The sequence below is a fragment of the Echinococcus granulosus genome (genome assembly GCF_000524195.1).
Source record: "Echinococcus granulosus chromosome Unknown EG_S00029, whole genome shotgun sequence".
In the NCBI taxonomy this organism is placed as follows: domain Eukaryota; kingdom Metazoa; phylum Platyhelminthes; class Cestoda; order Cyclophyllidea; family Taeniidae; genus Echinococcus; species Echinococcus granulosus.
In genome coordinates, this window is record NW_020170409.1 from 851,417 (window position 1) to 863,078 (window position 11,662).

General features: G+C 40.3%; 2 protein-coding genes across 2 annotated transcripts; one reads left to right on the top strand and one right to left on the bottom strand. All coding sequences in view use genetic code 11, as the record gives it.

Moving 5' to 3' along the window:
• Window positions 1-2,570: 2,570 nt before the first annotated feature.
• Window positions 2,571-3,996, bottom strand: EGR_04614 (hypothetical protein; the record flags this gene model as incomplete). The annotated part of the gene is made up of 2 exons (XM_024493863.1): window positions 2,571-2,700; window positions 3,956-3,996. 2 exons carry the CDS (start codon window positions 3,994-3,996, stop codon window positions 2,571-2,573), a joined length of 171 nt encoding a protein of 56 aa, XP_024351791.1.
• Window positions 3,997-7,902: 3,906 nt separating this feature from the next.
• Window positions 7,903-11,562, top strand: EGR_04615 (hypothetical protein; the record flags this gene model as incomplete). Its single annotated transcript, XM_024493864.1, has 4 exons — window positions 7,903-8,095; window positions 9,677-9,752; window positions 10,981-11,155; window positions 11,296-11,562. The coding sequence occupies 4 exons, from the start codon at window positions 7,903-7,905 to the stop codon at window positions 11,560-11,562; spliced, it is 711 nt and encodes a 236-aa protein (XP_024351792.1).
• Window positions 11,563-11,662: the final 100 nt, after the last annotated feature.

Consider the following 11,662-nt stretch of genomic DNA (forward strand, 5'->3'; position numbering starts at 1 on the left):
TACGAGTTCTCAAACGATTTCCGGGTAAGCTCTCTCAAATACGTCTAGTCAGTCCTTTATGCTAAGTATCCAATCAACAAGGAAATTTTACAGGGACTGTGTGTCCTCAACATTGCCTGCATAAAGTCGTACTATATTATTCACGCACTCATTGGAATGAACACTAATGGCAATGCAAAACTGACTTTTCGATTCAGTATCCCTATATTCTTAGCAAAAATAAACCGTGAACTCTGGAGGGAAAACAAATGATCAAATTAGTACAGTAAATATTTATTTCCACGAACCCAAATAACTTTTGTCCTTTGTACAATCAACCACGCCCGTGAACCAGGTGTTTTTCGACACTTGGAATACCAATTTATAGTCCGCTTGTTTCCTCCTGCAAAATTTAGAAAACATAGGAATGCTAGTATTTGCTTAAATAGTCTTGGCTGACCTGCAACACAACGTAAATAAGCTCAACTACCCTTTTAACTAAATTTACATCTAATTGGTTACCGAACAGCCTAATTGAATGTGACAGCGACTAATCCGCTCACGTTGTTTTCGCATGCACTCAATTAACCACTTGGTGTCCCGTTTTCATCAAACTTTCAATGCCGCTTCCACTTCCATCAATAACTTTACAATCTATCTTTGTCTTCAGAGAAAACAGGGGTACTGAATCGAAAAGTCAGTTTTGCATTGCCATTAGTGTTCATTCCAATGAGTGCGTGAATAATATAGTACGACTTTATGCAGGTGATGTTGAGGACACACAGTCCCTGTAAAATTTCCTTGTTGATTGGATACTTAGCATAAGGCATTTTTTTGCGAACTCGTACCACGTGCCCTTTATCAGTTGATCAGTGATATTGGCATCACAAAGAGATCGGTTGAATTTAAAACCAAGGAATGTCTTTGGTTTGAGACTAATTGTACTTTTTCAGCTTTTGAACAACTGATGTTATAGTTAACTAGGCAGTTCAGGTATTGGTGCCAGTAAAGTATCAAAACTGTGGTGTTCACTTTCCCTATGAAAGCATGATAGTGGAAGCAGTAATGGCCAGATCGTTTAAAACGCTGTACTACTTAAAGCACGTTCGCGATAAAGCCGAAGGTGCCAATGAAGTTAAGGCTCACTTTATCAAAAGACAGACACATGAAAAGTCGTTATCTTTTGGACAAAAGTACATAACAAGATTTGGACATTTTTGTGGAGTTCATAGACTAATGCAACAACTCTGGGTATGTGGGTATGTGCGTACATCACAATATAAAAGAGAGAATGAATACTTTGCCCCAAAAAGCTTAGTCACAGCGGTTGCATTAGTCCAATTCATTCCCAAAAAATTTCCAGTGGATATTGTTGGCATTGACAATATGGGTCCTCTTAGTTATGGCGGACTACTTTACGACACCACATTGGCAAGGTAATGGACTAATCGGACAAGCGCAGGTTTTAACTAGGAATGCGCAACCACAAAGTTGCGATTTATGGCTTGGACGGTGCCTTCTTGTGTACGGGCTACTGTCTATACATCGATCAGCACTTCATCGTTCAAGATGCTCACTGGTCGTAAAATGAGTGTGTCTTTGCAAATTTATCAAACACGGGATTAACAACCCACAATGTCTCAGAGTATGTACTACGACTAAAAGAAGCGATTAGACAAATTCTCAACGTATCGTGGGACCGCATACGACGGTCGTATATCAGGCAGAAGAGATATCGCAACAAACACAGTCGGCCTAACGCCTACCGAGAAGGATACCTAGCGGAGCTGCCATTGCTGTTTTCGAAGTACCACCGACCCACTTCCGTTGTAATTAACTTAAAAATATGACCCGCTTCCTTAAACAGGATTAAAACCAGTGTTAATTGCACAAGTTGTTTGTGTTTATTGCTTACGGTACATGTTTTGCGAATTCTCTGTTCCAAAAACAACAACACTGGTTTATTTGTTAAGGTCTCGGAATTATGGCCAACTATTGGTACAACAGAATGCAGAGGAATGTGAGGGGCACGAGTTGGTTTTTTTTTGTACCTCGGCTAATGAATCACGTAAAAGGCAAAAGTGGCGGGCCATCGGAATAGCAAAAGAAGCAAGCCTTAAGTGGACCTAAATTTAATAGTTTCAACTGTGACGGCCATTAGTAGCATGCAAGTTAATGAACTGATGGGTCACTTATTTTCGTGGTGATTTCTCAGTAGCTAAAATATTACAAAATGAAACTTGATGTTTCCTTTTCTAGTTCCATTTCCTCATGCTATTCAGCGTATGAAGTAAGAATAAAAATTATGTTTAAAGTCTTGATGCCCTCAAGGGCAAACATAATCAAGGAAGATGGCAATGATTCTTCGTTCGTGATTAGATATTACTTCCAATTGCATCGCTTACCTTTCACACATTTTCAAAGGCATATTTTAATCGCTTTATCAAGTTTTTGGGCCTGTTTTATGGTCAAAATTCCTTCTTTTGATGGTTAATTAAATCAATTTGAGTTTAATACTTTTAAGCTAACTTTACGTCACTGAAACTGCAGTATGTGTAAATAACAGTTTGTTGGGCCAGAACAGCCTATTTTTAAACGTCCTTTGGTCTCTGTAGCATGGGATCCAACACACGAGATTTCGTGCCATCCTCTTGAGAGGAAATACCCTTAACTGCACGGCGTCGAGAGCACACAGCAATCAGCATCGGAATACGCATCGTTCTGATATTTGAAGTCTCTTAAGACTATTTTTACCATGGTGCACCTAATTCCGTTTTGAGAACCAAGTAACCTAGTGTCGTTTTCACATTCAAAACGTCATCAACAATCAGGTAGCAATAGACATTAGTGAGTAGAAATAAGCAGCTCTTTTTTTCTCATACTTATAATAATATTAAGTATATGTGCTAACACTGCGTAGATCAGCGGCTGTTTCCCCTTCAATAGACCGATGTTTGCCATTTTGGCGAGACAAAAGTCCAAAAAAAGCCTAAATCACTCAATTATTTCTAAAATAAAATAAAAAAAACAGCATTTCTAATGCGCTGACTACCGCCTATCATAAACTGAGTGTTGTGGTTATCTGTTTGTGCCAACGGGTGGACAAGTCTAGGTGCTCGGTGGATCGCTTTTTTCTTGGCGTTCGTGTTTCTCGTGTTTGCGCACGTCCGAGTGTGTTGACACACGTCAAAAACCAGCCTCATCCTCCAATCTGCATGAGCATTATCTTTAAACCGCATCTGTTTCTTGTTAGGAGGGAAAATCCTCACTTTTGAAATGAAAAGTGCAGCTCTTAAAAGGAACAAGTTATAACGGTGATGGCTAATTTATTCTTGTCAAATTAAAGTATCACGCAAAAGGCCACCTCTTTTCATTATGGAAAGGTTTTGCAGATTACTTGAATCAAGTATAGTGATAACTATTGATACAACCCTAAAGGGAAGTAATTTAAAAAGACATGATAGAAGTTGCTCTTCAAATATTCTGCCGTACAATCTGAAGTGACTTACAGTTTGCAAACTGCAGTTTAAATAATACGATTTTTAATCCGGACTAGCAAAAATCGTGTCTTTTCCAACTGTTGGGTAATGACCCTGAATAGCTTGCTTTGCGGACACACGAACGATCCATGGCAGATAAGAATCAACACGTCACCCATATAATGGGTTCACTGTGTAAATGCGTTCGTGAAGGAATTTTTCGCGGCCCCATGGGACGCTTGTTCGCTTTGTGTCAAATTGAGCTAGATGACAACATTTTTCGCACCATGCAAATAAAATTGTACATCTAAAAGCCTAAAAAGGGGCTCCGAAATTACTCAAATTTATACTTTGAGAACTCAAAATAAACTGACGCTGGATCTTTCACCTAAGCAACTTAAAGAAAAAGGTTGCGAGATTTCTGTCTAGCGCCACGAGCCCCACCACAAGTAGTTATAAAGCATTCCAGCAGAGAGAAAGATTTACTAATGACGTACAGAGGAGCAATATCGCCGCCTGCGCAGACTGAGGGTCTCATTGCAATACATGGTTGTATGGTTGTTCCCTTGAGGCGCGAAGTGGCCAATGTGTACAAACTCCGTGACTGAACAGACGACATTAATCGACAAGGCGAAAGCGATCTCGAACCGCTGTATCCACTTATCAAAATTATCAAATGAAAGGTTCTCCCATCTAGCCATTCTACACGTTCCATGGGTGCAAAGGCAGAGGCGAAAAAGAGAAATATCGTTGGTAAAAGAAATAGCAAATCCCTAGCAGTATGGCGGATCTCGCTGTTTTTGATCCACTTGAAGTGCATTCCACCCTATTTATTGTGACCGCTTAGCCAAATCTGCCACAACACTTCCTTTTTAAACTTTATTCCGTTAACATACAATAAATACTAGCCTTGATAATGTCATAATGCTTGTGAACGTTTGAAACTCCGGCTTCTGATGTTATGGTCATATTCAAGATAAATCCAAATCCATTTTTATATCCTCTATGTTGCGAGCCAATTTTGCCGTTGGCTGTATATCAGACAGCTTTACATCTTATCATTTCAATAGATGAAAAAGTTTTGGCCTCTGAACCCTTCTGGGATTCTTTTAAAATCAAGTTAATTAAGAATTGTTGAACTTCTAAAGGGATTTATTTTTGCCAAAAATAGTAATGATTTACTAATGATTTCGCTTTGTGTATGCAATATGCTATCTTACATTACTCTTGTATGACTTATGACACCATATTGTATTTCAAGCACGTTGGTCGGGCTTTTGACGCAAGGCGACTTTGGTCTGGGGAGAACTACTATTTTTGGCTTTTGGGGAGGGGTGGACATTGGTCAAAACTGGGGACAAGTGGTGCCATAGTAGAGCCATAGAACCCAGGGCTGCAGTGTCGATTCTTTCCTGAGGCTTAGGCAGCAAACAAGTTAATGCTGTGAATAAATCAACGCACTAATTTACCTCTCACCAACAGTATCAAGTGCACTTCGATACCTATGCAACACAATTGCAGGTCTAACGCTTATTTATAAACTATTGCCTAAAAACTACATCGCTGCATTCTAGGGAACCATTTTCCGTTTCGACAAAAAACACTCTTCTATTTCTGTTGTTATTTTCGTAAGACTATTGTCCATGTTTCCGATCTGTTCAGCCATCATCATCAAGTCGAAGAAGTTTGCTTCTCAAAATATTTCCTTCGATGCTTTATCGTAAGCAACAGGGATAAAAAGCTGAGGAGGCAGCCTTTAATGCTTTCCATTTTACGCAACCCTGTAGCTCAAACTGCTTGTGCAAATTTGAAATCATTTAGGTATTTAAAACATGAGCCGCACTCCTAACATAGGCCTTGAGTTTGGTGGATTCCATCTGAGAACTTACATCTTCACACGAATACAAATTCCCCCTGTCTACAAGCCATCTACTAACTCAAGACAGGTTTACACTGAACCTTCAAGTTTCAGTTCACACTGTTTTCTTACATTTATTTCCTTAGTTCAACTAATTCAAGGTGCACGTATAAATTATGAGTCTTAACAATACAAATTTGGATACATTACAACACATTGGCTGTTTTTAACACTTCGTTTGGGTTTTGCGGACTCTTAAGGCTCCGCTTTTGTACTTCCACTGGGTAGCATGGTCTCCAGGCCAGCTCCACATATTCTGTACGTCGGCAACCCATATTTTTCTTTTGCATTATGTTTTCTCTTGTCTTTAGGAAAGTCTCGATGCACTACATTGGTGGTAGTGGAAACCTATTACTGAATATTACACCTGAACATGGCAGGAGAAGGGCCTATGCTGTGGATGGAGAAATCTATGATTGCCACCAACACAAGGGTTGCAAATGACGACTACCTTCAGCAACTATTCAGGTCCCTTATTTTGCAGGAATGTTACAAACAAACGAAGTGGCATCAGCCATGACACTAAACTATCAGGAGAAGTTCATTACGGAGCTGTTGACGGTACATGTAGGGAAATGTAAATTAGGTGAACACGCGGGACCTCCTCCACTTCCCTACTACCTGGATGGAATCCGAATAGATATGGCTAGGCAGCACTGAGGTGAAGGCAAAACAATATGTCTAAGCAACTATCTTAACCCTTTCCTTTATTAAATTACTTTTAGGCCATTGTTTCTGCTGCCAGCAACGGACAGGCGCGATGGCGTGCACATTCCCCCTTTAGATTTTTATGCAGGATAACACTCTAGATTCAATAAAATTGCCAAGATAGATCAATGGTGCTGTAATCAGATATTATCTCAGTTGCGCTTAAAATTCATAACTCACGCGGTTAACTTTGTCGGTGTTTTCCCTTACAGGTCTGGCTGCTTTGTAACGGCTGACGCGGGAAGTTGACCAAGGAGAGTGCCGAGGACGATACTCAAAGGGAGAGAGAGGCCATGCAATATTTTAATCGTTTGTTTAATTCATCGTTTTGATGTTATGAGCTCTTAAGGCACAGCGATTGTTCTTTTGCTGGGCGCCATAGCCTCCGACCCTTGCTAGTCGCCCCTCTAGCAGCTCTTCCCTACGCAGGCAATACAGTTTCTATCCTGTTGAAATGCCTTTTTTATCTTCAGGCAAGATTGAGAGTGCTGCAACATGACTCAAATTTATTAAAATTACGTAAAGGTAAGGTGTTAAATCCTAAACTCTGACCTAATGACCTATAATTACTCAAATTTTACACTTAATCACATGGTTCTCCACTAAACCCACAGGGTATTTTTGGATAAGTTTTTTAATCTAATGTGAAGATTAGCGTTTATTAACATGTGCTACGGAAGTGTTGAATTACGTCCACAATTCATGTGCGCACTTTTAAAGACGGGATATCCTGCACTTGGGCGTAATTCGTGGTTGTACATTGTCGCCGTGTGTGCTATAAAAAGATGACTTCTACCTTTTAAGTTAAGGATCATTCTAGCATCATATATCATTCAGAAATCAGATACATACATTTTAATTAAAGTCATATTTGTTTGCCAATCAAGTTATTCGGTGGCAAATACTGATATGATACGAATAGTTGACTTTATTCAAAGTAGGCCCTTTTAGTTGTCATGTGCCTTCATCATTCTGATCTGTGAAGCGTTTGAACTTTCCCTCAACTAATGGATTGGCAGTCTGTATCTCAGACTACTTGTGTCCTATCAGAATAGGCAAATTAGAAGCCCAGGGAACACCTCCTGAGAATCTTCATTTTGCATGACTGTAAAAAATCGGAAGATAAAATTATTTTAATTGAAATGTGCCTACCACCCCGGATGTACAGAAGCAGTAAAATCGGAATAGGGAAACCGAACATCATTTTAACGAGATTTCATAATTTCATTAAACCGCACCGGTAAAGACTGGCAGCTTTCACTTCCCCATATCACAACATTAATCAGACCCACTATCTTTAGGTTTTGAAGTGGTTTTGTCTCACAAAACTATTATATCTAGCAATACATAAGCGACAGAGCCTTTCTAAACCCTCATTTATGCTTAAGGTAGACTTAGCCCGCTTGAAATAGTAGTTCCTTTTTTGATGACGGAAGAAGATTACTGTAGGATACTTCTAGAACACCTAGACTTCGAGATCCACTCGTTCCAGGCAAAAACGATTTTGTATGCTTAACAAGACATTGTGAACTAGGAATATGACAGTTTTGCTCAGCAATATTTTGCTTTGAACTAGTTCAGATACAGATGCACGCAGAAGTATGAAAAACCACTTTCGTGAGAGCGGCGAGGAGAGCAGTCCCACTACCCACCACACGTGCCATCGTTCGAACCCTTTAATGAATTGCCTATTGGTGAGCACGGTAGCTGTGTTTTTACTGATTAGTACCAATGGCATATGTGCCGGACCATGATTGGTTCATTAGTCTACCCGTTAGTAGAAAAAGTTGAGGAAACGCTTCCGTGTGAATGCGGGCGATGATTCCAAGTAGCTCGTCGAATGGAGAGGAGGTCGAAGACTGCGACTTGTTGCGCTTCTCCGCTTTTAACAGTAGTGGGTTTTCCACAGGTCTCGGGACCAACGATGACGCGTGGCATTTAGTCTTCCCTCGTCCGCTACTGACATCCGTGAGCAGTGGCACCAATGCTGAGTGGTCAGCACACTACGCAAGTGAGTTAAGAGATTTTTAGGTTCTTATTATGATTGTGTTAACTGAGCTTGAGTTCTATCTATTTTTGGAACTCATTATCGTACTAAAAATCCTTTATTTTTGTTAGGGTTCACTAGTTTGATTTATTCCGATGTTCGCAGCAAAGATACAACCATTAGTTTACAGAGCGTGTTGACAACTGACACTTTGCTCGGTGGTATATAAAGGAATCATAGCGGGCGCCATTATTATTTGCAAATACAGTTTCACTATTAGCTTTCTCTTGAATGCAGCACGAATTTATGACGACTTACGGATAATGTGAGGTGTTTTTGTACTTTGTTTTAAACGGAGTCACATGCTTTCGTTGCTACCATGGCAATGGATGGAGAATATTGGTTAAAGATTGGATTTTCCATTATTTTTTTTATTTAACCCCGACCTGGCCCATCTCGCTTTTTTAACCTATCGATGTTGGATACGTCGGGAATAACACGGCACAGCTCCCAGTGTAGGCTAGCACTTATCAGGGCCCTGGTAACTAAGTCCATATCGTTGCGATGCTTTTTTCCGCGACAGATAAATGAAGTCGCGTAAACTATAGATATGGGATACGTTGGCTTTAAAATGGCGTCTGCGTGTGTTTCGTTCCTGTTGTTGAGGCCATGCCTGCAATACTTTTAACTAGTGCTACTTTGTTGCCTTCAGAGTGTCCTTTTTAGTACCGTGTATGGTGAAGGACCAACAAGGCCATTTGTGTTTACCTACGTCCCTTTTTGCAAGTAAATTACAAAGTAGAATTTTGATATTCTTGTTCCACATTTTTGCTTCCCTAAAACTCGACTTTTGTTGCGGTAGCTCTTAACCGTCAACGCAGTGGTGACAACTCCGTTGTCAACTTCTCATTGAAGCCTCGGTAATAGGCTGTTAAAGCTGCTTATCAGCTTTATTATCATTACGACAGAAGTAAGCTCAGAATCAGCAATACATTTCCTATGCAAGCATCGCATTACATTGCAAGGAAAAAAAAATAAGATCTGGGAGGTGCTGTTTCTCAGACGCAAGTTTTTTTCAGCCTATTTTGCAGACTAATTAGCATCGGACACCTTTTTCCAACCCTGTTACCTCATTTTACTACCGTCTACAAACTCAAGCATCCAAGTCTCCTATTTAGGTTTAAATGTTTGGAGTAGACAGTGGCTGCTTTTTTGGTTCATGCAAAAATTGCATCGCGGTCGAGCATGACATCGGTTGTCGCTGTCTAGTCTAGACAAAGTCACGCATTTCAAGGTTAAATTTTTGAAATTTCTTGTTGTGAATACCATTGATAGCCAAATGCGTTGGTGCGCCCGATTTGACGTACACCCACTTTAGTATCCATCTTCAGTACATACTAGCATATAAAGTGAGATATTTTCCTCAATCCCGACCCACGCTATGTCTAAATATTTGGCTACCTCGTTGCTTTTAAATTGATGACCAATATCCTTATTTTACCGGTTTGTTTCATGCTGCGCAAAGTGCTCTCGGACATGCTGCAGGTTGACAAGTGTTGGTGGGATTGAGGCCTACTCCATTTTCAGGAAATTATTTCGTTTTAGGGGCGTTGAGACGTTCTACTTCTGCAAAGGCTTTGGCTATCATAGCAATACGGGAAGTACTTTTCTGGCAAAACCTGTGAGTTTCTCCATCGTTTACTTATTTTTTCGTTATTTATCTACACAAATGCTGTTCCTTTCCGTGTAAGTCTGCACCTTACTAAGCCAAGCTACACCAAAAGATTGTCCTTTCCCAGAAAATTAATGCATCTAAATAACAGAGTAAGATCCATGTGATTCAGCGGACCTATTTAAGGTGGTCCTTTAATTAATTATTTTCCTATGTATCAAAAAGATTTGTCGAATTCTTTTGAAAGTAGTTTATGGTTTCGCCCCCGTCCTCCTCCTGCTCCTCCTCATCCAGCCCACTGTAAATTTCGCTGCCATTTTCGAACTTTCAGAACACAGCATTAAAGTACCTTCGTAAAACAAACGTTAGACTTCCACTTTGCGAACTGTTAATTTTGGACGCCTGGAATTTCACTTTAGTAAGAGCACGTCAAAGTGTGGGACGATTTGTAACCTTATTTTATTTGGCAGAGGTGCCGACAAAATCAAAAGACTTAGCGATGACAAGCTCAATTTTTCACTTATTGTAGCTAACCTATAACTGTTTGACCGTGCGTTTAGCTATGTATTCCATTCAGTCTTCTGATTTCCCACTTGCCTTGACACCACGACTTTAGCCGTGCCTATGATCACACAGCCTGTCTCTAAGGCAGTGATAGGATACTCTATGCCAGAATGCTTATTACGATTTCAGACGAGATTCTAGGCACTAAGGAATGGATATGCGTCAGGGAAGTTTTAATGAAGGCGCAATAATCGGCCTTAAGAGCAACATTACTGGCAATACAAGGACATTTGATAACGGTAGTCATTCTTGCAAGCTTTGGCATGCTTGACGCGATTATTCACTAGACAGAACGCGCCGAATGACAAGCAAGTTGTCGACAGATTTCGCAAAGTCCCATCTAGCGTGAGGGGAGTGGAAACGTTTTATGTTTTCGCATTACTCGAACGAAATGTTTGTCACGATGTTCGATCACTATGACAGCCACAGCTAGGGTTTGGAGGTGAATACAGATAGAGCATACAAGTTAATAAAAGACCCGTTTACTAGAAAGGAGTTTGAGCTTCACTTTCTATATACCTACAATTTTTTACTAGAATAGTACAACGTGTAGGCAATTAAAAGTAGTAACTAATCAAGACTAGCCCATTCAAATCCATTTTTTAATCACTGGCCCCGTACTATAAAATCGGAAATAACTCCAGAAGTCAGGATCCTCTTAAAATTTTACTAGGTTAATGGACAATCTGCGACGTCATTCATATTTGGACATGTATAAGTCAGCTCAGCTAGCCGAATTCTTTGAACAGTTAGGATGCTTTCTCCGTCGCATGAGTGATGTCAGCCGGGAGTTGTGCGTCTTCTGCCGAAACAACAACGAAACCTTTGAAGTTTACTCAAGCCACAAGGTATTCACTATTTCTCCTCACGTTTCTCCCAATTTTTTAAGCGACCAGAGACAACAAGCCAAGATAGCGCCATTTATTCCACTGTTCGTGCCACCAGTTTCAAAGCCTTTGTCTAATGAAGTCGTTGCTTTTTGTTTAAGTTGAAAGATGAATTCGGGAGAGTAACATGCCCGGCTCTGCGAAGGTTTGTGTGTCCTCTCTGCAAGGCTACGGGCGATGAGGCACATACCCCTCGCTACTGCAAACGAGGTGGACATAGACTTGCGTTGGAAACATCAGAAATGGGATTTCAAATGAGTATCTTGGACAATGGGAGTATTGATGAATTCGAAGCATCAAACCGATCACTTCTGCGTCCCCTAGCAATGGACTGGACTTCACAAGAAATCTCCTTTCTATCCTTGTAGAACTCCAGTTTCCCTCAGTATTAAATTTATGATAAGCCTGACAAAATTCAGCCTATTTGCAAGATTTGACCTTGAGTTGTCTGGGATTATGCAAGGGCTG